Genomic DNA, 26,166 nt, shown 5'->3' with positions numbered 1-26,166 from the left:
CCCTAAAAAAGCAAAAACGCATACACTTTCAGATTCCTGGATGCTGTTAAAATAATAATGATGAATATGTACACAAAACAGAGCAAGACATCGGCGTATGCCTAGCAAATACCTTTCAAATAACACCTATCTACAGCATAAATATCGGGGGTTCCCTCACATGATATGGCCATATAGTGCGGCGCCCACCACTACGTCAAAAAACCCCAAGTTTGGTGAGTCCTGTCTCATTTCACATTATTGCGTGCCAAGGAGCTGAATCAATGGGACTGCTTTGCATTTTAACCCACTGAGACACTGAGCAATTTCAAGCCTTCTCTGGTTTTATGCATCCGATTATGTTTTTGAAAAGTATTTGTTGGCTATGCACTGCAAAAATGTGCAAAATTTTGTTAAAAAAAAATCTACCACTTGAATAGCAGTCGTCCCATAAGCCAAGAGGAAGTTAATGGTATAAAACCAGTGTTTGCATGTGTTTATATACACATTATTACCATTGTACTCAATAGGAGGATAGATATTCGAGTTCCTGTGATATATTTCTCTCCAGCCCATTAGTGCTATTAAAGAGGGAACGATCTTCATCAGGATAACGGGGATATCACTGTCCCTGTAAGCTAGTTTTCTCCTCGCAGCTCCACAAACAGTAAAACTTTGTTGGCATTCTCCTGTGTTTTATTTTTAATTGCCGCCGGCTGTAATTGCATTTGCTGCATTACTGGATGCTTAATATCTAGCTTTGCATTTAATCCTGTTACCTAAATCCCCTTTCTGGATTCCCTTCAGTCTCATCACATTAGTGATCTTTGATGGCCTCCTGTGTTTAGCTCTTTGCCCCGTGCATTTGATTGGCTTAGTGAATTGAAAATTCTGTTCTTTTAGTTAAAACACAGAAAAAACTGTCTTTAGTGCAACATACTAAATCTAAGTCTAATGTATAAATTTGATCTGAAAAAACATCTCCTGAGGTCCCAAAAGCTCTGAAGTCTCGTGTCGTGGGCCAACGTGTTTTTTTTGTTGGACCGATAAAAGTTATCAACTTTGATTAAAAGTTAGTATTTAAATCAAAAGCTGTTTTACCCATAGTGTACAATTTATATATTGAGAAAGATTAAACATTGCACCCAAAAAGTGGAAGCAGAGATGCTATCTAGTTTGTATTTTATAGTGTGCCTGTTATTTTTTTTTTTTTTAACATTAAATTTTATTCTGCATATCTTTTCTGTTTGCCTGTCCAGACTTTGAATGCTGGTACAAGCATGTAGTATGTTTATTTAAATTGAGTTAATTGTAGTCAATTCTAGATTTAAAATGAAATGTCTGATATAAGAACGTCTCATCTTTTTGTATACATTGTTCCTTTACCTATTTTGTTTGGAAAGGCAGTAAGCCTAGTCGGAGAATTCTTATTCCTTTCTACTGTTGTTTTAATAGCCCCACTCTTATCTTAAGGTCATTGTCACCCTACTGTTCTGCGCTGCGGGATATCAGTGCTATATAAACCAGTAATTAATAATAAATAATAATACTGTGCCCCTTTAGTTAATTGGCCTGATGCTGTACTCTAGGCATATTATTTCTCGTAAAAAAAATTCTAGATATCAAGCATTCATCAGGAAACTTAAGTATTTAATTTGTATTAAAACGGTCTTTCCAATATTTTTCACCTTTATACAATTATCTTGCTAAAGCCCTATAAACATTTGCTTCCATGTGAGAAATATAACTGGTCACCTTATTTTAGTATCGTCTGTTGGTACATTTGGAAACTTTTCTAGAAATCTATGGTTTTGAGAACTTTCCACATTTTTATACACAGCGCTTGCTTCCAGGACGAGAAGCCTGACATGATTTGCTTTTTTTGACAGAAAGGAGAGGCAGACCACCTTGTGTTCCCTCCAGACAACACTGCCCAGATGACATTTGAGATCCCACTGAATGACACTGGTTCGGCTGGTTTGGGAGTAAGTCTAAAAGGAAACAAGGCCAGAGACACAGGAACTGACTTGGGGGTTTTCATCAAGTCCATCATTCATGGAGGGGCAGCCTTTAAGGTAAGGACCACGTGTACCCAAAATGAAACCAGTCCACCATATCATAAATATTGCTTTCTCTGACACACTGTGTGGTGAGGATTTTATATTTGAATATAAGCCTCCATTTCTAAATTACAAAGTCTATGATATATTATAACTGCACATAGAGACAAATGCTGTGTAAAAATCGGCTCTGCTATTCATCATGAACACTCACGCCGTGTTCCCCAAATGCTGCTGAAGAACCACAGTGGTCTGTAAGTAAGATTTATGATAGCGTTCATCAACATCTGGGGTCTGTTCAGTTGTTCACTGCGGACAGTGCGATAATAACACAATGTAGAGCAAATCTTACGTGATATAAATTAAAAAAGGAGGAGTAATTACGGAGTGTAATCATCACCACATGGGGAAAATTATGTAACTCAACAATTATACCTGCATAATATCACAGATTGCAGGTAACAATTTAAACATGTGTTTATCTGTGAAATTGTTACGGTCCATCATTCCACTGGCTATGTTTTTGCAACATGGAGCATTGAACAAATTTTACTAACCACTGGGATCAACCAAAATACAGAGACTTTAGAGGATTAACCTCAATTAGACCACAGCTGAAAGTGTCCCGAAACATTGCAAGGGGCTTGGGCACTACCAATCATAACTGACATGTAGCACATGGAACATCTATAATGTACTGATTACACAATAAAATGACTTGTGTGGATGTCTACAATTCTTTGTTCTATGAAAAGCTCAGTTCTGCCTACTTATATAATTGAATGACCCAAAAATGCCTCTACTACGACAGCATTAGTACAACTATGAATTATACAGGGCCAGCCAAGCTCTGGTTGGCCCTTGCTAATGTTCAAGAAGGTCAACAAGTTGAAACAACTCTCCTGCAAATTCTCCTGTCAACGCTTCCTTTAGTGAATACGTTTTGGGAAGACAAATGAAAAAATACGGGTCCTGGGTATATCCGCAATCATATTTTGTATTTTTCTCATTAAAATATTATGTTTGAATAGGTCAGTATATGATTGTAAAATGACCCTCAAAGTTAGTGATGGAATATCGTAATATCATGATACAGAAATACAATTGCAGTCAAAGTGCAGACAGAACATGGTTTTTACAGATATGTTTTAAGGAGAACCTGTCACCTACAGTCTTTAATATCATTGAACACATTCTGTTTCCAATTCCTGCAGAAGTGTTGAAGATGTATTTCAGTGGATTTATAATCCATATGTTTGTGATAAAAGTTCTCTATACAGAAAGGGTAGAAGGTCTCTGGAATAGTGGAAGTAGTGCAGACAAAACAAAGTAAACAACAACTTGGGATCTTCACAAATCTATCTGAAAGAATTAATAAATAAAACATAATTCAGAAAGGGCAGACTAGAAAGTCTCTCTTCTGCGGTCGCTGTCTACGTATCTATAAATATATCCTAGTTTGATTGGTAAACAGTGTTACTTAGGTTTATTTAGTGAACTGAACTGTAAGATGTGTGCTTTTGGAAAGCGACAGGACCCCATTACGTCAGACCGTTGTAAATGAGGTTATAGGCATGTCTGTGGATTGAACTGGCATTTTCATCCACCCCGCCAAAGCCAGTCCGCAGTAATCTGTGCCCTGTGCTCCTGTTAGATTTTTCATTTTGGAAATTTGTCCTTTTTGTATTAAGTTTCTTTCTGTCTCAGCAGATTTTGACATTTCTGTTTCGAGCATTTGCATTCCGTTTATGTTAATGTTTTTCATCTGACACCAATCCGCTGAGTCAGCTAATCCCTGCCATTAAACTACACAACAGCAAATTTACAACCTATGTTAAACGGCCTGCCATGCTATCAATCTTGGCAGATCTCATGTCAATTCGTTGTATTTGTTTCCTGTTATTTACCATTTTGTAAAGATACACTGGTATATTTTATGGCGAGAACAATAAAAGGGAAAAAGTTTAATAAAAGGAGGTTCCACCTTTGTTTTCTATCATATGAATGTTTTCGCTTAGGGGTTGTGTTTTTCAGCACCACCTTTTTAAATCAAGGTATGCGTAAGGAACCCCAATCATACTGTTCTATTATTATACATTTATCTCACATTATTTTGTGTATACTAAAAGCGACAAATGGTGAAAGACTTGAAAACTTAAGGCAAGAATTACAAAAAAAAATGTGATAGCGCTTAGTGGTCACAATGTAATTCATGCAACATCCAAAAGAATTAGATTTCTACCACCATCTTTCAGCCATGACTCCACACAACTCAGTTGGGACTCATTTAATCTAAAATAACACACTTAAGCTGCACAAATGGCAGTATCACCCATTAGGAAATGGTAGGTTGCACTGACATTATATTACATTTATAGAGCTACAGTAGATTCTGAAGTACTATTACAAACATTACAAATGACAATAGACTAAACACACGTTAATACTAGTACAGAAGGAGAAGAGGACCTTGCCCTTGCAAGCTTACAATGGTTGAAATGAGACAGAAGCTGAGGAACTGCTTGGGAATGGGTTATTTCATTGTAGTGAAGGTCATGTGTAGTAGAAGTCAAGGCCTGGAGAGCTCAACATTGAGAGGATAGATGGTTTCTGGCAGAATGTCGGTTGTGAGTATGAAGAGGACAGATTGCTGAGAGGCTTTGCAGGTGGAGGTGGCAGGATTTGGTGAGAGATTGGATGTGACGAGTGAAGGAGATAGAAGTCAGGCTATTGGTTAGATTGTAGAATTGAAGAAGTCTGCCACGTATGAATCAGGCACCAAGTTTCTGCTATTGTACATGGCCCAACAAAGGTACACATAAGTTTAGTGACGCATTATCCTAAAACTATGATGTGGCCATTCAAGGTGTTAAAACATCTGACAGTCAGCTTAATATATGGTGCTACCATTTGAAGATAAACTTGCTACATAGATAACACCTTAAATTGTATTCACATTCAATGCGTGGTTTTTTTTTACATAAAAAATGAGCATATTTTAGTCGTTGTTTTTCTTCTTTCTTGACGGATAGAAATGTGGTTTGCGAAACTGATGAAAGATAAACAGCATTAATTTATCAAAAAGTTAACCACAACATATTTCTGTGCAAGTTGTTTAAACATCTGTAGATGGGCCTATCATTCCTTACAGCTTTTGGTTCTCGACGTTTCTGCTGAGCGTAGCTTTTGCGAACAAAACTCATTGTGAATTTTTAGCATTAGAAATAGAAACGCAGGCTTTTGGATAAATACATTTTCGAGTCACGGAGAGTTCAGAAGCTGGTAATGTAAAACACTGATGAAACGTATTAGCTGTTGGTCTTTTTGTTCTGACAAAGTAATTGTTTAATTTGTATAAGCAATATTATATTTTGTCACTGATGTTTCTTCTCTACACATACTGTGTATATTTTTCCAGTGTTTCGTTTATTTCGTTTTGGGCCTGTCAAAGACCCACCCTACTTAATGTTTCCTGTTAGCGCTGGGCATTATGTGGTGAAGCTATACCACTACCTTGACCCCTACCTAGTTTGTTGATATTTAATTTGATGATTGACAGACAAATGTCATTCATATGAAACACATTTTGCAGGATTTGTGAAAGTTTATTTTTTATATTACCGAGACCGGTTGTCTATTTGTCTTTTTTTCCCTACCTGTTTACAAATGGTGTCCAGGACAGGTCTGGCACCCTTTGGCTCAGAGAGCAGGTAAAACTGATTGGCAGCCCTGGCCCCTTGACTCCCTTCAGTAACATACACACTAGTAAACACTCACTGTAAGACATACTTACACTAAAATATAACCCACTCCATTGCACCTCACTTCAATGAATGCACCTCACGTGCTTACTACAAACCTTGACTTATGGCTGCTCACACACTGCACAAGTGGCCGTGCTTCTACCATGAGGTCATCGTGTTACGTGGCCCCACTGCACTCTTGCCTTTGCGAGTGGGCCAGTCCAAGTTAGACCAGCCCTATTTGAAGAATTTCAGCTGCCCCTTGATGGTGTCCTGACAAGATGGAATAGCTACAGCATATGTACAGTCTTTAGTTGGAGGCGATACTTTTTATTTTGTCAACATAGAAAATGAGGTAGAGTTACATAATCTTTAAGAACCCCAGAGGTCACTTATTCATGTGGAACAGTTTTTCTACATCATTTTCTGTGTTGGCACAATAGAATATCTCAAGATCAACTGAATGCTCCATCTTCTTTTAGACCAATACTACTATATTAATTTTCCATTATAAAATGTGTACAAATGTATAATAAAAAGCTTTACAATTTTATTACAGGTCCATTTAGTGCCTATAAAATCATCTGAATATGAACTATGTGAATGTTTCTATCGGCAGAACTAGAACGATCAACGGACAGAAAAGTAAATAGACAGAAACGTGTACAATCCTACTCTATACAAACATACTTATATAATATGAATAGGACATATATGTGTATAGTGTAATTGCTCAAAACTATATCAATATAGCAAACAGTTTTCTATAAAATCAGCAAGATTAATATTAGGTACAGATTGTATATATTTGGTTAGCTAGGCTTTTAACTGAAACCTCAGATTATTAGTATTAACGGTTATTGGTGGACAGGTTAAATAAAATACCCACATTTCAGGAAGCTCTGAAAATTGCAAGATAATTTGTAAAAAGCATTAAAAAAAAAAACACTAATATGATAAGTGCTCCTCAGCCGGACATTAGGCTAGACCTATACTTTAAGTAATCAACAATCGCTTTGTCTTTCTTGACAGTTTATCACTAAGAAAGTTTTGAAGCTCATTTAACACCTTGGGTACTGCATGAAAAAGAAAAATTGTGGTTATAAATTACTGCTTGACGTTAATAGATCAACATTAATCAAGGGTTTGATCAACTAACTTTGTTGGAAACCTTGCTTTTAATTTAATAATGGAGACCCATGTTTTGAATATTACATCACGTTAAACACTAAAATACAGAAAGTTGTGAAATCATGGATGTTTATGTGTTGCAACCATATACGCACATGAAGATGATGCTTAGGTTCCTCATTTGTCTAATGGACCCCCTCGTGGAAGAAGGGTGGGGTAATCGTAATTCATTTTTCTGCTAATCAAGATTGTGTTCCGAATGCATTATTCAATACACAGTAGGAACATTCAGTAAGGCCAGCCATCATGCAGACTCTAGAAAAGTCCATTCATTTCCAAGCCGTGCCATCATGCAGACTCTAGAAAAGTCCATTCATTTCCAAGCCGTGCCATTTGTTTTTCTTATATTGTCTTAAGATTGAGTTTTGCTGTACACCTAAATAAATGTATGTGATTTCAACCCACTTAAAAGCTTCATTAGTACTGATACATAATTGTTATTTCACCAGTTTACAGGTTATGTGTAAAATTGGAATAAAGTGGAAGCCCCATGAAAAAAAAAAACATTTTTGAACGCTGTGTCCTAAGACACTGGAGGTCTATCCATCTGCACCCCCCGTGCATGCTGATTTAGCAGGAATTAGGCATGCTAAGTGGCTATGCGCATGGTGATTTAGAACAGGTGAATGCACATATTTCCATGCTGTCTATTATTAATAACGTTTCATTAAACCTCCAAGAACGCCAAGCTGCAGGCCGCCCCATCTTGAGTTTACCTGCAGTGTGGTACCCTTCACTGAGAAAGACGAGATGAAACGAGGCCACAGAAATTTGGAAACCAAGATCAGCTCAAGCCTGCTTGCGATTTTCATACCAGCCTGCAATAAAGACTGTTGTCTATGAAAACATGAGCTGTGGCAGCTTATTATTTAGTGGAGTAATTGGGGTGAGGGTATTCTTTGAATCAAAGCACCTTACTGTTTTGATGATGCAGGGTGGCCTTAGATCTTAAAAACCATGTATGGTACATAAGTATTATTTGCAGCCTTGTCAGTAGTAAGTATGTATATAAACATGTCCATCTTATAAATAAGAGCTAAAAAAAATACAAGAAATTCTAGTGGAGTGGAGTCTGTTTCATTATTGTCACTTTTTTGGGCTAGCTTTCTAGTGAAAAAACTCTTCTCTGGTGAAAAAAAAATGATTGCTTCCTTTACTAAAGCTAAAACCAAATATAATGGATGGTCTCAAATGATTTCAGTTAAACTACTTAGCTTATTTCTGATTGATTTCTGACATTGGCCTTAGCAATGGTCAACATTGATAATAACTACCCATTAGCAGATATTAAATTATCCACGCAGTGCTGGAGGATCCGTTATGGGATTGTGGGTCAAGGATGGAAATTATTAACTCCCTTCCAACAAGCTGTGCCTGATAATTCTCATGTTTTCAGAAATCCGGTCTTGCCAATTCTACTGTCATTGGGGTATAATATTAAAGAGATAGAAATGCTTAAAATACCCTATCAGGCTCATTTTGTAGCTAAATAAATATAGGAAGCTGTTGCTTTTCTCTTTTACAGACTGCCTTAATAGAAGGTATAATCAGAATAGTGTGGCCATATGGTCACCTCATGATGAGTTTAGAAACCCCTTCCATTCTGAAATGGAAATAAGGACCTTGTGTTGCCTTTGTTATTGTTGGAATTCTTTTTCTTATGTGATATATATATATATATATATATATATATATATATATATAACACATATTATATTAAATAATAATATATTAAAGACATTTGGGACAATGCTATGGCTCCAACTTTGTTGGAACGTCTGTGGTATGAACTGGAATCGAGATTGTGAGCCAGGCCTTCTCGTCCAACATCAACGCCTGACCTCACAAATGCTCTACTGGATGAAACTCCCCACAGAAACACTCAAAAAACTTGTGGAAAACCTTCCCAGAAGAGTGGAAGCTGCAAAGGATGGCCAACTACATATTAATGTAAATGTATATGGAATGCCATGTCATAAAAGTCCCTGTTGGTGTGTGTGTATATGTGTGTGTGTGTAGCTCATAGAGATGTGAAGCTGTCCTCATTATTCTAGTTGCAAAAAAGAAACAAAATAAACACTAGTTTGCTAGTTATCTTGCTTTTTCAAGTATGTTCTGGGTATGGAGTAATTTACGACCAGTCTCAGGCAATGCGATTTAGGATTTGTCTAGAGCAGTAGGAAGCAAATGTTCGCACTGGCACACTTTCCATAAAATTTACATTGCTGATTTCAAGCCAGAGTACATTGCTTATATATATATATAACACATTTTATTAGCAAAGCAAGTTCACCTTTTTTGTTGCTGAATATTTACTCCTAGTGATACATTAAGTAATTAAATGCAAGCTGATGGTCTTCTGAATTCCCTACATGGTTACAATCTGAGCAGTCGTATCACAGATTGCTTACCATAGAGTGTCATTCCTCATTCATTCAGTAGCTGTCACGCTGCGGCAGTTGGCAGGCACTTTGTGCAGTTATGTCGACTATATGTCTTGGTTGTTATTGATACGAAAGATGTTAAGGTTAATATACATATTGCTTTCCAGTGAACTGAGGTTTTGCATTGCACAGCTGTGACAAGAATGAAATCATCTGGTTCATAACCCTTTTGGGTCTGAAGATACATTTACGATATCTGTGTGTTGTGGATGGAATTTAAAACAGCCCTGGCCCGCTTTGAAAGAAGCCACCGCTCTCTTGAAATAAACCTCCCTCCTCAAGAAAAGAAACCAAGACCGTCACATTGCGTTCCTGTTTGTAAAGGATTTCACTCAAAATATCACTTTATGCATCTTTTTCCTTAATTTCCCTTTTTATCGCATGCTGATCCACATAAAATGTCTGTTTACCAAACAAATGACATTTTCATTAAACATTATACTCTCCAGTCTTGAGCAGGGTCATTCCTTACATTGAAGCTTTCAGTGCAGTAGATGATTTACACTGCAGAATTGCTTGCTTGACTGTTTTCTTGGAGTAAGGCAGCATTCTTTTTTGCCCTAAATAAATCGTATAGACTCGTGAGGTTAATTTTACTTGCCTCTCCCCAAGTTTCCGTGAACTACATCTCCCATGAGTCTCCTTCACTTATCATAAGGAGGCCATTGGGGGTGAAATTTAACATTTGTAGAGCAACAGGTGCCTTAAAGGGAGCAGCCATCTTTCCTTTCTGTTCGCAGGAGGTGCATGACCACCACTTCATGTTATTTTTCCCTTTTGTTAAATTATTTCTTCTCTTCGGTGCATGTTTTTGAAAGAATGGGAATGTGATACAGGGTAAGCAGGCCGGCGAGTCGGATTCACTGATGTATACTAGACACTTTTTCTCTAAACCAGGGATCTCCAAAACAATGGCACTAAATGAAAACAAATTTGTCAAGCAGGCAGGCAGTTGTAATAAATTAATTTCACAATACTGCAGGTGTATAATGTTTAGGTGACAGTTTACATCCTGGAGGTATCTGGATAACGCATGTCCCCACGAAACCCCCCATCGGGATTCTGGTGGAGCAAACAGTATCTTGAATCCCCAACAACAAACTCTATAAGTCCTGATGCTACCTGTTTTAACATCTATTTATGGCCCCCCACTTTTGATGGAAGGGGACATAGAACCAAGGCCAGGGTATTGGGTTGTTTATGATGTCTTGTAGTAAACACTTAGAATTTAATCAAGCAAGGCAGTGATTTGATTGAGGTCTCTTTTGATAAAGCTAGTGTCGGGGTCTATATATTGACTTTCTGTACAGCTTGACAATACATAAATCTGCATCCGAGCATTCATTTTCAGTTATATTCATTGAATGAATATGTTTTCAATAGCATCTGATGCTCATTTAAACAAATGGCGTTCTGCTCCCTTTCACTTCATTAAAAAATGCAATATAGCAGAACTCAAATTAGATCACCGCAGAGCACGATGGACGACACAATTTCCTTCTGGGAAAAGCAATGATCACAGTGAATTGCCAATTCAGTTATTTATTAATAAGCACCGGGGAGTTACTCTGAAATTCACAGTAAAAAATGTTAGCAAAAATAAAAAATGGAAAACTAACCTATTTAAAGGTGCAGTTCCACTTAGACAAAACTTCAGTTGAGCTCTTTAGTATGTTGAACAATTAAACCTTAGCATACCTGTCATTTTTAGTTCCACTGAAGGTTTAGTCGCGTAAAAACATCACAGAAAAACATCACAGTTTCTGTGAGGACAACCTATCAATGTCTTACATTACTGAGTCGGTAGTAGATAAATGGAACAGCTTCCCACCAGAAGTCACAGAGGCTAATACAGTGAGGAATGTTAAAAATGCATATATACAACTATTCTGAATCTAGGGCATGAGCAGGGACAGATTAAGGTCTTAGTTTTTAGATCAGAAATTGGCAGACTAGATGGTTCTTATCTGCCATCAAATGCTACAGTTTTGTGTTCTTGTATCAACATGTGTAAGCAGAATTGTACTTCCTTAAAGAATTATTTTTAGGAAGGGTTTGGGTAAATATGTTCCTAATGCTGCATATATTTACAGAAGTATTACACATATCTGCATTTTAATGTTCCAGGTTTTACTGGTTCTGCATGTATGTTATCTTTGTCCTTTAAACACGTAACATACATGTTTGACTAAATATTGAGGTTTATTAAAGTTTCATAAGAATTCTGGGTTGAACTGACTTTATGGCTGGTACCACTGATTTTTTACTGCAAGATGGGCTAAATTAACCCTGTATGATAAGAATACGATGGTCCCTTGTAATGCATAGTTAAACAGATATGTGAATCTCATTAAGTGGCATTTACATTAGTCATTTATATAGCGCCAGCGGATTCCGTAGCACTTTACAATCATAAACGGTAGGTTAAATTAAAAATCACAAATAGTAACAAACTAATACAAAAGGAGGAGAGGGTCCTGCTCTTGGGAGCTTACAATCTAGTGAGGCAGTCTAATTTATAGATGGACAACCAAAGCTCTTTTTGCTGGACAGGCTCACTGGGAATGCCCCTTCATAATAATAATGGCTTGCAAACCCACCTGTTGATTCTAACCTTAGTGATTCAATTCCAATTAGTGGGGTGAGGTGAAACTTTATTTCATTGAGTCATCAATGATTTATGTTTGCCACCATTCACAGTTGATGCACAGTTGCCTTATCCCTTATAGACATTCTAGGAGATTCATCCAGCGTGTTCCTCATAATTTGTGGAGGAAATTAACTCATCTACAAAACTGAAATTAACACTTTCCACTATAGAACCTACTTGTGGACCATATAGGACCTCTTGGGCAAAAACCTTGTTCCTACTGACATAAAGTGTCTATCATCTGTGTCTATCAGGGTGCCGAAACATTTAGACATTTAAGTTTATCAGGGTGGTTCTTAGATACTGTAATTCACTGCAGACTTTTTTAATATATATATTGAACTTACTAGCCGCAACTAAATAACATTATTTACGTAAAACCTTTTTGATGCAGAATATTGTGATGAGCTTGTCAACTAAAGATGGCTTCTGATTTTTGCTTTAGGATGGTCGTCTAAGAATGAATGACCAGCTTCTGGCAGTGAATGGGGAGAGCCTACTGGGAAAATCAAATCGAGAAGCTATGGAAACGCTACGGAGGTCAATGTCCATGGAGGGAAATATCCGTGGGATGATCCAACTGGTTGTCCTACGTAGGCTGGATCGCCAACCCGAGGTAGAATATAGTGTCTACAGTAATCACTTGGGTCTGTTCTTATTTTTCATTGTATACTAGATGATATTTTCTTATAGTTTTGAGGAGAATATATTTACATTTTGTGAGCAGAATCATCCATTTCCTATCTTGATTTAGGATCATCTGAGTTAGATGTCATACATATGGAACTTATGTAGATGTTGTTTCTGAATGAGGGACTGTTTTAACTTGTAACACAAAGCAGGCTCAGATAAAGGTATATGTCTACAAATATTACTTATGCAGCTGATGCTGGATTTGATGTCGGCATATATCACGTTCTCATTATAGAAACCGCAAACAAAAAAAATATCCAATATCCTTTTACAAAGATAACTTACTAAAATGTTAATCTCTGGTTGTTACCCATAATACATGTCTTCATTAGGAGTGGTGTTTAGATGTACCAAGTTTTATTGTGGTTAGGAGTTATCAGGGGTTATCACACCCCAACACAAGCCAAGTCCGCTTTCTAAGCCAACAGCAGTTGCTGAGAGACAGGATATCCCTCATCAGCACTTGATGAATCCCAGACTGTATTTGCTATGCATAACAATCATATCTTTGTGTCATATAGCTAAACATAGCCGCAATTCATACTCGCAGGATGAAATATCATCCCTGTTTACCTACTGGCCGTGAACATACTGAACGGTTTAATGGGAATCAGCAAATGTATACACCTCCAATCATCAAAGCTGATCTTCCTTGGATGAAATTTAATATTTCCGAGCTGATGCAGATTCTGCGTTCCGACAAACAAAAATAGTTTTCCCAACGGACCAAAAATGCTCTTCTAACTCTCGTAGTCACGAAATGACTTTAAATTACCTTTGGACTTTGTGTGGAATTCATAACATTTTTACAACATTTATTTGCCGAGAGGGCTGTTTATATGGAATAAGTAATATATAATTTACCTTTTTTTTGACATCTGTTCAAACTTCAAGGGATTTCTATTCACACGTGTTTTGTGCAGGAGTCATTTATTTTCATATGAGTTTTTGGGGTTCAGATATTCCTCTCACATTCTGAGTCTCACTAGACTGTAAGTGGCATTGGTTCCAGCTTTGTGAAGGTGCGACTTCAAAGTTGAACCAGTGTTACTTTAATTATTAGTATTATTATTATTTATTGTTTTATATAGCGCCATCAAATTCCGTAGCGATGTACAATGGGAGGACAGGTTATAACAAGTAGTATGTAACACAACAAATTGACTAACAGAGACAACAGGTGAGGAGGGCCCTGCTCAAACGAGCTTACAGTCTAGAGGTTTTAGTATACAGCAAAGATGATAGATAGGGTGTGGTAAACCTGGGAACACTTTTATGAACCGCACATAGGTATAAGAGATACATAAATATGAGCTACAGATTTAATGTCGCTAGATGGAATAGATTTATTTATTTATAGCTTGGAATGATTCATCTGCTAGCAGTGGCATTGGTGACCACAACCTTAAGTGGTGCAGTGAAGCAGGGAACCGCATATCATATACATCTTATATAGAAAAACACAATAGATAGATATTTTATCTACTGTAGAATATTTATTTATGTGAGCATATGAGGCAGTAGCTTTAAGAGAAGGGGATAGATACCTATCTATAAATCTAAGAGGTTATAGAATTAAACGACCCAGTGCCATAATAATTCCTTGATAAACATATACAGGAAATCCACATAACAAGTTAATGAAAAAATTACCCCATCACTGAAAGACGAGGAAAGAAAAAAGGGTCATCTTAGAAATTCTGTAGGCTTCTCAGATACAAAATAACTTTTTAATAAGGGAATAGGTTATTTTATTACAGATTTTATTAAAGTACTTCTGTTTTCTTATAAATACCCACTGGCTTTCACTGCCTTTTACACCTTACAATATCAAATGTCAAATAATGCTGTCACCATGTAGCCATAATAGCTTACCTTTATGTTTTCATTTGCACTGTATGTATGAGTTTCTATCTAGCTCAGGGCCACTATCGTCATGTAGATGAATTAGGCAGGGCCAGTTAAGATCTCCTGCTACCTGGCCCTGCTGCATTTTAAGGAAAAAACAAGAGGAAACAGGTCTGTGCCAGTGCATATTTTTACAACAGAGCTCCATCTCATGATGTGTAGGCTTATGGGACATCTTGTTTTGGCACTCAGCATCACCACTGGACCACTTATGAGGTCTAGCAATGCACAGAATGTCAAGGAGTGAGACGTATATGCGTTGATGGCAGGGATCATTTGAACACGGCCCCAGGTATACATCCCAGCACTGCCATAGTGGCCCCACCATGTAGTTACACCACTGAGAGTCCATGATTGTTTTAGGTTAGCTTTATGGGACGAGGGTCAGGGCAAAAGTCAACATGGTGTTCTTTCTGCAAAGAATCTGGTGTCTTGAAACTTCAGGCTTCAAGCAAAGAGCTTTACATTTTCCCCAACATAATTCATTATAAATCATTGGAACTAGAGACGTTGGTTCATGAAAATTCATAATATTGATACATATTTATGTTTGTTTCATGCGCTGCTTGTTCTGGCTATAAGAAAAATAGCTTTATATGTATTATGAGGGGAGGAGGATCTGCATTGCCATAGTGTAAAGAAAGACAATGAATCATTTAGATTTCAAAGCAGTCTCAGTGATTTGAATAGCAGTGTCCTCCAAATGGAAGTGCTACATGTTGCTGCATGAATCACGAGATATCTAACCGTAGCTTAAATGCCACCGTGTAACATTCCGGCTGTTATATATAATACGAAGCCTATATTAAATCAAACCTGTTCTAAAGAGAAATTAATTTTTATATGGTGTGCTGGATTTTCAATTGTAATTCCATTTAAAAATGAGAAGAGGTCTCATTCGTCCCCCCTCCCCGAAAGGATCTGTCTTTCTAATGCATAGCATTACAGAATCAACCGAATATCTTTAAACAATCCATTATCTTTTTATTGGCTTAGACACTAATGGAAGCTTCCATGACAGCTGCGTTATACAAGCTGAATACTTTAATTAGGCCAGTTGCTGATCAGTTTTTGGTTTATCGATTCTGACATTTATTAAAATGTCTGAAAAGCGTTTTTTTCTCCTTTTGTGTGTATTGTTTGTTAATTCACACATCTTCACAATACTTTGCTGCATTGCACTTGTCTTGCAATTGTCTTAATTTGTATGAGCGGACTTGTGGCGTTTAGAAATTCTGATTATTTGAACAGCCTAAAACCTGTTTTGAGAATTATTCTATTCTACCGTATATTCTTCTAATGCCTTTTTTCTAGTTCACGTTTCTACAGTTACTTTTTAAAGACATCACTCCTGCGCCATCTAATAAACTGTTTCATGCAAGATTTAACCCCTTAAGGACAATGGGCGGTCCCTAAACCCATTGAAAACAATGCATTTTGAACCCGTACATGTACGGGCTTTGTCATTAAGGGGTTAAAGTATTAGATTGTTAGCTGTGTGGACATCCATACAGTAATAGCTGATATGACAGTATGCCATGTTTTGAAAACAAACAAAAGGGTTATAAAGCCCTAAAAATAAGGAAAGTGAACATTTCGTTGTATCACAAATTCACACACACATAGTTTAATAACTTTATTCATAACATGAAGTATAAATTTCACTTTTCCCAAATCGTTGATTTTATGGGTCCACAAAATAAGCCCTTGTGATAGGGTTTACATGTTAAAGTAAGCAATAGATTTGTATTTAATAACCACCTAATGTGATTATTATGTGGAAAGATAATAATAATAATGAAAATGATCATTACAAAGATACAAAATTCATGTAGTTTTTCAATTTTTTAATTCTGTTATGCTAAAATGATGGTGATAGTTCCCCTCTAATATTCTTTATACCGTATAGGCAGGCATTGCTAAATTTAAAGAAGTTTATCAAGAACTTTACAAACATACAGAATGGCAAAGCTTGGAATATAAACAAAAATATCTATTCACACCATCTTGTTATTGTAATTGAGAAAATCTGCCCATAAACCTGCCAAGCATGAGCGCTCAAAACTGGATGTTCTTCTTGGCCTCAGGCTGTGCTACTTTTGGAGAACATATTGAATCTGTATCTGTGAAAGCAGGAGCTCAGCTGGTTGGGGCAACAGGCACTGGTCTTGTTTGGGAGCCATTGCTGTAGGCTTTTATTCCAGATGGACAGAGATTTCTGAAGTGTGAGAGAGCCAGTTAGCTTATAAATGTGAACTTCTCATATATTTACCATTGCTTATCTGGTGAACACAACTGAGATAAAGAACATGTTCTTTAAACGTGCCCTTATGCGTAGATTTTAAGAATTTACAGGCCGGTCTTGCAGGAGAAATAAATGGGTATATGAACAAAAATAAAAAAACAAAACTTTTTCGGGAACTTTTTTGGACATTGAGAACTTAAGTCTTCCAGGTGCCCGTTTTTAAATCCATCTCCCTATGGCCAACTTCGTAGCTACCTAGTTTAGCCTTATCCATGTGCCATCATGCAAACATTTTTAACACATTAAATAGTGAGGTTAGAATCTCGGAACATAAAAGTATTTCACTACCTTTAAATGATTATGCAAAATATGTGTTAACCAGGTGTCAGTTACCTCTCCATTCATCTATGTCCTATGTTAACTATTGATGAATGATCTTGTGCTCTTCACACTATTGCCCCATAATGTAGAGTAGCTCACATGAGGGATATCTTTTTTTTGTTATTTGATGGTTGGTTGTTTCCTTGCAGAATCGTTCAGAAATGGCTACTGCCTTGAAGAATACGTTGGAGAATCCATCTATAAAAGATCAGGATGGCGTGACAGAAAAACTGAAAGGTATGGTGGGCAAATTACATATCACTCTAAAATAACCTGTACTGAGTTATTACTACTAGACTTGTGCATTTGGGTTCGTAGAAATTGCACATTTACCGAATTTTGGTAAATTTGCTGAAAAAAGGAGGCCAGACCTTCCACTCTTTGTTATCATCTCAAATTCATGGGTCCACATTCACTCACACTCTCACTCTTACATTCTTTGAATGTGACTGCAGGAAAGCTGTAGATCTAACCATCTGTATCTGTTAGTCATTGTTGATATGTTGGGGTTAGTGCAGCATATATTGAAATCATGAAGATAGTTATTATAACGGTGTTTTAAATTTTTATGTATTGCATGTTTTTTACACTTGTTAATTGATCCTTTCTAGTTAGCATGCCTATTAATCATTTTAAAAACCTTCAAGAATATTTAATGAATTTTTCTATTCATTCCTTTATAATTAATTAAGGTTACATACATATATATATATATGAAATAATTCTGTCAGAATTAATAAAAAAATAATTATACATACATTTGATACTAATATCAGGCGGGTTGACCAGACTCTCTCCATTAATTCATTTTAACATAAACCAATTAGACATTCTGTAGAGTAATAGAAGGAGTTAAACACAATGAGATGTTTTACCGGATAGAGAGGAGCTGACTCAGGGTTTACATTTTATTCCAGACAGTTGTGCCGCTTGTAGCAGATTAAATAAACCAAAGTGTTCGACAGGAAAAAAAAATAGGTTGCAGCTGTTCTGAAATCCTCTGCCAGTCACCGGTCCAAAACCAGCAAAAGAAAATTTCTCACGTTCACTTAAAAGTCTCACTTTTATCTTTCTTCGTGTACAAGCAGGCCCCATATTTATATATTTTTAACAACTCACCCATGTATCTTTGACATTGCAGCATTGCATGTTTCGGGATCATTATTGTATTGTGTTGCATTAAAAAACAATGCATTCTTGTTAAGTATGGAAGTTGGCATTCAGTTCAGAAGTATTGGCTGGGACAGTAGATATGGTCTACACTATTACATTGATGCTGTTATATTATCCCAGTGTGTTTTTCTGGAGAATTTGAATGCCACATCTGGCCTGCAGGTTGCGAGAAGGACTGCGGTGAAATAATGAACCTTTTTGCCAAAGAGAAAATCAGACCAAATACCATTTAGCTCTTTTCTGTGTTACGCTTATCTGTGGACCAAGCTGACCACCAGCATCCAGTAAAACGGATCTTTCCAGATTATTAGTTCACTTTGCTCTTGTTAAAGAAGTTTTCTAGAGCTGCATCCATCTCATGAAGCACTAGGCAATAATGTTCTCCCCTATCCTTAAGAACATTCACATAGCTACATCATAGTTATATAACACATATATAAACACTATATGGATAAAAGTACTGGGACACCTGACCATAACACTCTTAATGAGTAGACATTAATATGAAGCTGGTCCCCCCTATATACCAGCTTCCACTCTTCTGGGAAGGCTTTTCACAAGATTTTTAAGTGTTTATGTGGGAATTTTGGCCCATTCATCTGCAATTTCAGTTCATCTCAAAGGTGTTTGATGGGTTTGAGGTCAGGGCTCTGTGCGATCAGTCAATTTCTTCCACGCCAAACTCATCCAACCATGTCTTTATGGATCTTGCATTGTGCACTGGGCACAGTCATGATGGAATAGAAAAGGGCCTTCCCCAAACTTCCCCCACAAAGTTGGAAGCATAACATTGCCCAAGATGTCTTAGTATGTCCCCTTCAGCATATCAAGACATTTTGGACAATGAAAATCCCTGTTGGTGTAATGGTCAGGTGTCTCTATACTTTTGTATATACATAGAGATAAACATATTAGACCCTAGGACTGTTGTCATTTGCTAAGTCAAGTGATTATTGTGGTATATCATATCAGTTGCTCAACCCCAAGTAGAGCCGATTCCTTTCATGTTACATTTTTGTTACCATTACTAAGCAGTGGTGTGCTCCATGAATAAGTAATATTACTGTATTTACTGTTTGACTTTCACCCATCACTTTGTTTGTCTTTGCTTTGTATGTAATATTAATATCCCTTCTTTTTTCAAGTCTCCATCTAGTATCCTTAAAGCACACTGGTAACCATGCAAGTTGTGTATTCAGATTTGTTTTGGCTTTTTGCTCACCATAACCTTTCTGAATCAGTAAAATAATGAACAGTATTTTGAAAGCTATATCTAAAGTCGTTTTTTTTGTTTGTCACTTTTTTGTTTGCCGTAAGTTTTCTGAAAGAATCCAAACGGTTAATAGTAATGGTAGTAGACTACCTATTGTATACACATACTGGAAGAAACGACCACGTAATAGACAGACTGACATTGGATTCTTGTTGGAAGTTATCCTTTTACAATAATTTTTTCTTGCTTCCTTGCACTTTTTCACTAAAACTCTATTGATGTGTTAGAGTCGGCTAAACCTGTTCCCGTGATTCCATATCCGTGAGAGTGCCTCATTGGCAAGGTCTGGGTAAATGTAACGGATTCCTTTTGTTGATTATTTTAGGGCTTCACTGTCAGTGTACATGTGATCTGGAACAATGCTTCTTTTTCATTTCCTGCACTTGGGTCTGACCCCGTCAGTACACTTTCATATATACTCATACTCATGTCTTTTGTATCATGTTTTTTTACCCTTGCTTTCTTGGTGCTAATAATGCACACTATTTTTACGTTAAACTCCTACTTTTGTTTCCTGGAAATCATTTTCAGTATAATAGCTCCTTTTCCTCTCTCACATAACAATTGAATATCATAGACATTACAGGGCTATTATGCGATACCTCTGATTTCCTGATTTGTTTAACATTTTATACTTTTACAGGTTTAGCAAACGTAAGTATATAAATACATGTACATGTTAAAAAAAAAATGTTGCCCCAATCCTCATTACACAAAGGTTTAAAGTAAAAGTAGTTTAAATGATTACAATGAGTGAAACATGCCGCAATTTGTAGGTAGATGTGATAAATTATTCTAATGGTGCTAATAGTAGGTGACAGGTTGACTTGAAGCACGTAACCTATGGTGTGACAGACTGACTGCTTAAGGATGTAGGCAAATAAAGTAGGCTTTATGTTTGCTAAGAGGCTGTTTGTGTGCAGGTCTCTTTAAAACGTTTGTCATCCTTTTTAAACTTAATTGAATAGAATAAAAGAAGATGCCAGTCAATGACACACATTCATCCGTACATCTACACTCAAGAACTACCTCAACATCACTATCTATCGATTCCTTAGTTAAGTTGTAAAATACATTGAAAGTTATTCTGCTTTTGTACTTTCACATCTGCATTTATCAATTTGCTCTGCTGTGTGGTTTATCAGCTTATCTTTTCCCTTCTCGACATATCATCTTTCCTGAGCTGCTTGTAGTGACAAGCCTACTGATTTAAATTGTGTTCAATTTACACGCATTGCAGTGTGCTCAGGATAAATCAAACAGAAGATTCCGCCTCTGAAAGCGTTTTAAATTCTGTTTGCTGTTTTTTTTTATGGAAGAATTACATGGTTTAGGAACATTGTGCTCTGAAAGCCCATTTTTCATCGATCCTATGGGTGTTCTTAAAGGAGAAAAGCCACCATGTGATGAAATAGAACAAAATCAAACCCCATCTGTGTCATATTTGCTTTTGGAGACGCTAGAGCAGGGGTGAGACAAGATAAATACTCGAGATTAGCAAAACATATGTCACAATAGAACATTCAAAATAATCTGGAATATCTGAATATTTTAGCACTGTTTTTGAATTCAATAAACTTTTTTTTACACAGTATTGGGTTTCCCCAAGTACAATATTAGTTTGAAATAGCAATATTTTAAAGCACCTGCCACCTGAAATCAAATTAACATGCGTTGTTAGAGCATACAAAGGAGTGTCCATGTCGAATTAACTTTGTTAAATGGTTCAGTAGGTTTTGGAATACTTTTATGAAAGTTTGGGACCCACTTTGGGTACTCTTGAATTTTTCTTTAATTTCCCATTTTTGGTACATGTTATATTGAATCAAAAAGAAACAAATATGAGTAGCCAATCAAAAATTAGGTTATGGAGCACAAGCCAGGTGAAATGTACCACAACATGTTTATATCCTAAAAGCTGCTCAACTCAAGTTATTTTAACTCTTACATGCACCCCAAATGCAAAGGAATAGTCAAATCTATATTAGTCACATAAACTACAAGGCATAATAACCCAGCCATCAGGGAATCATTACACCCTTCGTCACGTTGTTGTTTCGTCCATGTGATGCTCTCCGATTCTCATTGCTAGAATAGCCTTTAAGTTTTTTGTAGAAATTCTGAATATAGGAGTTTAGGAGATGCCACAAGAAATTCTAACATGTTTCATGTCTTAAAAGGTTGGTGAAAAGAAAACCTATACATGTTATTCTGAATCAATTGGCGGTTATTTATAAAGGTTTATGTTTATTCAAATACATACAGGGACTATACCAGCCACTCTCTGATGAGATGTTTATTAACAGGATTGTACAAAGAACAGACTTCAGGAAATAGTTTTTCACCAAAAGCAGCAGTAAGGACAAGAAAGATCTAGAATTCACTACCCACAAGACAGTGTGTTATGAAATTTAATTAATGCGTTTTACTATGGGCTAGGATTATTTTAGTAAGGAACATACAGGGATATAAATAGTTATAAGGACATAATTCGTTTTTTAGTCTTTTTATGACACAATTGTAAATGTCTTCAATTTGGGGTTTTTGTCTTCTTCCGGATCAACAGCAGGGTTCATCTTGATGAACAACCTACATTTCTATGTTAATATGATAATATGTAATATGGGTTAATATGTGTTAATATGTGATCTTATCACAGCAACCAATATCCAGTCAGTAGGAACATTATGTGGGTTGATACGGTGATAAGACCAATTTTCAAACTTTACACCTGCATTGCTCTTTATAATCTTTTGTGATGAACCGTTATATTTAATAAATGATCTGCTGGTTTGTTTCATATATGTTTGTTAATATACAAGGAATACCAAAAAGATGAATGCAAATCATTACAGTCCTTGTATTAATATCCAATATATAATAACCCTCAGAAGTAAATAAAGTTGTGTTTTCTGATCTAAGACCACTTTAACTTTCCTTTCACAGATTCAAAGCTATTTGATGAAAGGATCCAACAGAATGACCTGCCACCACCTTTACCACCTCACCCCAAAGAGCACATTATACATGAGTATTCTGGGTAAGCAAGTCCTTTTTATTGCATGTGAATGGTTTTCTATCAGTAGTAAGGAAAGGGTGTCAGTATTTCACAGTGTGCAAAGAGTTAGTATTAGTTGATGTTAGTTGAGTGGAATAGTGTTGCTGATTGGCATGTAGATCTGCTAGCTAAAATTCATTTCTTTCTGTATTGCTGTAACGAATAATACTGCATGTAACAGAAAAATTAAATAAAACACAGCTACTTTAATATAACAGTATCAAGTAATATCAACAATCATATACAGAGTCTTATATAGACTAAACTGATATTATGTTTCATTAAACAGAAGCATAACCCAATACGTGTATTACTCCCCCTGGGATTAGTAGACCTACAAGTTATTAACTACACAAAAATTGGCCAAAACCAGGTATTTCCAAAACATTCCCTAATTTAAAGTGAGTATTTTTGTACTGAAATGATGGATTAGCCGGATTCTAGTTTTTCACATGAAGGAACTCGTTTCACTTTGTACATCTCTATGAAGATATTTGTACAAATTCATTTTCATTTTGACATCCTCTTGTGTACTTTAATTGATGCTCCTAACTGCACTACATGACTTGAGAAATGCTTGTCATGGTATAGCAATTTTGTTAAAATTGTTTCAAGGCACACAGATGTGTAAGTGCCATCTCTTCTCACTGTGAATTCTGTATAAATAAAATTATATTTAACAACTTAATTTGTAACCCTAGAAGTGTGTCTGCACTCACTAATGCACTCTTAGTAATGGAAGAGATGTTGATAGAGCTGTGGGGAGGATTGAGGGATTTTGACATATCTAGAGAAATACGGCTTCAATGAGAGAGAAGGTTTTAGTGCTGCATAAATTAACTAGAACAATAATTGCATTTTGTCACGTAATGAGATGTAGTAGGCCTTACCTGTTAAGTAACCTTCCCTGAAAAAGGTACTGCATATTACTGGAAAACATGGCAATGGGTGGTTGGGCAGAGTTGGGTTGCAGATTGTGTTAAACATTATGGAAGCTCTTTCTCCAGTCGACCATGTAATCTAACCTGCAAACCATTCTCTCCTAACTTAAAAAGGTATTTTACAAATCTCGAGCTTCTCCTAGAAGTAACCCAACGGCAGACACACATTTTTTCTGTCTTAGCCTCAACCTAAACTCATCCTCATATCCTAATACTACTTTATTTCAACCAAACCTTTCAAACTGTTTATTCAATCAGTCTTCACTATTATTAATGAAGGCTTTTTAATGTCTTTTAAGCTCCTTTTGTACTCTAAATTCTCTAATGCATCCCCTAACAACATTTAGACATAACGTATCTCTATCTATCCTATCTATCTATCTATCTATCTATCTATCTATCTATCTATCTATCTATCTATCTATCTATCTATCCGTCTATGTTCATAGTTAATGTAAGAGCACACAATTCAGTCTGTCGCGTGTATACATCTTGCCCACATACGTGTCATTGACTCTCAGTGATTGCATTTGGGCACTTTACAATGGCTTTATAGTAGAAATCTGTCATGATCTTACGATGATTGTGCTTTGCACTAACAGTGTGATGGATTCTGATTGCAGTTCTAGAGAAGAAAATTCCCAACAGACAGATTCAGTTAACCTGAAGGCCTCCAAGAGCATGGACCTTGGTAAGTGAAGAGCCAATTTTAAGATAATGATGTGCTGATGTCAGGGGTGTTATAGCTTATTTCTTTGATCACGTTCTTTGATCATATTTGTCTTGCACTATACTTCATTATCCACACAGTTTTTTGTAGTAAGGACTAAATTGGAACCATTTGTGGAGAATTTATAATGTTTGTCTCCAAAAAATAATGATAAAAAAAAACTTCATGAAAACTTCATGAAAGGGAAATGACAGACTTAGTTAAATATATTAAATATTTGGAAAATCATCTCATTGACTGTACTAATGAAATCTATGAGCAACACCTGCAAACTTTCTCAGAAACCTATATTTATTGTATATGAATCTGAATACATATGTATACCATGTCCAGTTGCACATTATTCTTCTTATTATTAAATTACTGTCTCTCTGGAGGCTGATTTGTAAGGGGAGATAATATCAGTTCTCCCCTCTTATACCACAGATCTCAGCTTTTGTAATGTAAACTATTCGCTTACTTTTAAATGATAGGAAAAGTGAAAACCAAAACAAAAAACATATAGAAAATTTCCAAAAATTTATTTAGTTATACTAATGTGTGACAGTCCCATGGATGATGCTATGGACAAGCACCTTATTGCGTTACATTCTAGTGGCAACTGGCCTGTTGCAGGGTATTTATTTGAAGAAGCTGGCACATGGCGTGGTCAAAATTACTAGACTCAGGTACAGAATCTAGAACAAGGCAAATCCCTTGAACGAAGAACACATTTTATTGAAAGAATTATTATAGTGCTCGTTGTAGAACTAGGTCCCCTCGGCACTTGATATTTAGTTTTGCTGAGAACAGAAAAGCCCATAATGACCCACCTTCCTCAGGTCCCCTTTTCATTGATCTGGAAAATGTGTGAAATTAATAACCCACCATGTGAAAGCCATACCTTGTTTCATTAGTTTGCAGAGCTTAAAATAACAACAGGACAGGCTTGCTGTAATATCCCAAAGTAGAGTCCAATTTGGGCAATTACATTTTGACTGATAGAATACCTAGGGGAAAAGGTACTTTTCAGTGTGAGGAAAAACAACATTTTTGCTTTTTACGGAAATAGAATAATTTTGTCTCTTTTGCTGCCAACTTGCTTCCACAGAACACATGGAACATTTTAACAGCCGCAGTTTACCCTTAATGATACTTAGTGTTATTGTACTGCGGTAATTTGCAAGGCACCCGTTTATAGAGGGGGTCGGTGAAAGTAAGGTCTAATTAAGGTCTATGTTCTTTCTGTACAAAGGGGATTGTTATTACATTCATTTATAAAACAAGAAGAACAGGACATCTGATATTTTTTCAGAATAAGGGCTTCCGTACTTGGTACACTAATAATATCCTTGTTGTGTCTGTTTGTGTAGTATGTTCTGTGTACATTGAAAAAGTGCAGAAAATCTTCAGCTACAGGCGCACAGTTTGATTTAGCTGATGTTTTTTTTTTGTTCTGCAAAACAAATTTTGGCAGAACAAAATTTTTAGCTCCAGCCTTTCAAGGACACCTATCAGCCTACACCTGTCTGGACCTAGTCCAAATTAGAAAGCCTGTAATTGACCTCATGCAGTGATATGTTCGCCTTTGAAGGATTTGACAAAGAACATCTGACCCAGACTAATAATGAGCACAGTGGTCAACTTTGTACAGTATATTTTCTCTACTGCAGGACCCTATCATCAAATCCTTTCCAGTGAGGATCCATGTTTATAGT

The 26,166-nt window shown here is 36.4% G+C and overlaps 1 protein-coding gene across 3 annotated transcripts in view; it reads left to right on the top strand.

The window, feature by feature from the left end:
* Positions 1–26,166, top strand: part of PARD3B (par-3 family cell polarity regulator beta) — a 504,041-nt gene that overhangs the window by 192,236 nt on the left and 285,639 nt on the right. For all 3 annotated transcript variants that reach the window (XM_053471715.1, XM_053471717.1, XM_053471716.1), the window contains exons 11-15: positions 1,869–2,054; positions 12,513–12,683; positions 17,444–17,531; positions 22,687–22,780; positions 24,363–24,430. In XM_053471715.1, coding sequence (XP_053327690.1) covers positions 1,869–2,054; positions 12,513–12,683; positions 17,444–17,531; positions 22,687–22,780; positions 24,363–24,430 — 607 coding nt within the window. The remainder of the gene's footprint in view (positions 1–1,868; positions 2,055–12,512; positions 12,684–17,443; positions 17,532–22,686; positions 22,781–24,362; positions 24,431–26,166) is intronic.

The sequence above is a fragment of the Spea bombifrons genome, chromosome 7 (assembly GCF_027358695.1).
Source record: "Spea bombifrons isolate aSpeBom1 chromosome 7, aSpeBom1.2.pri, whole genome shotgun sequence".
In the NCBI taxonomy this organism is placed as follows: Eukaryota; Metazoa; Chordata; class Amphibia; order Anura; family Pelobatidae; genus Spea; species Spea bombifrons.
Note: the sequence above shows the minus strand (reverse complement) of the source record. Positions and strands in the feature narration are given on the sequence as shown.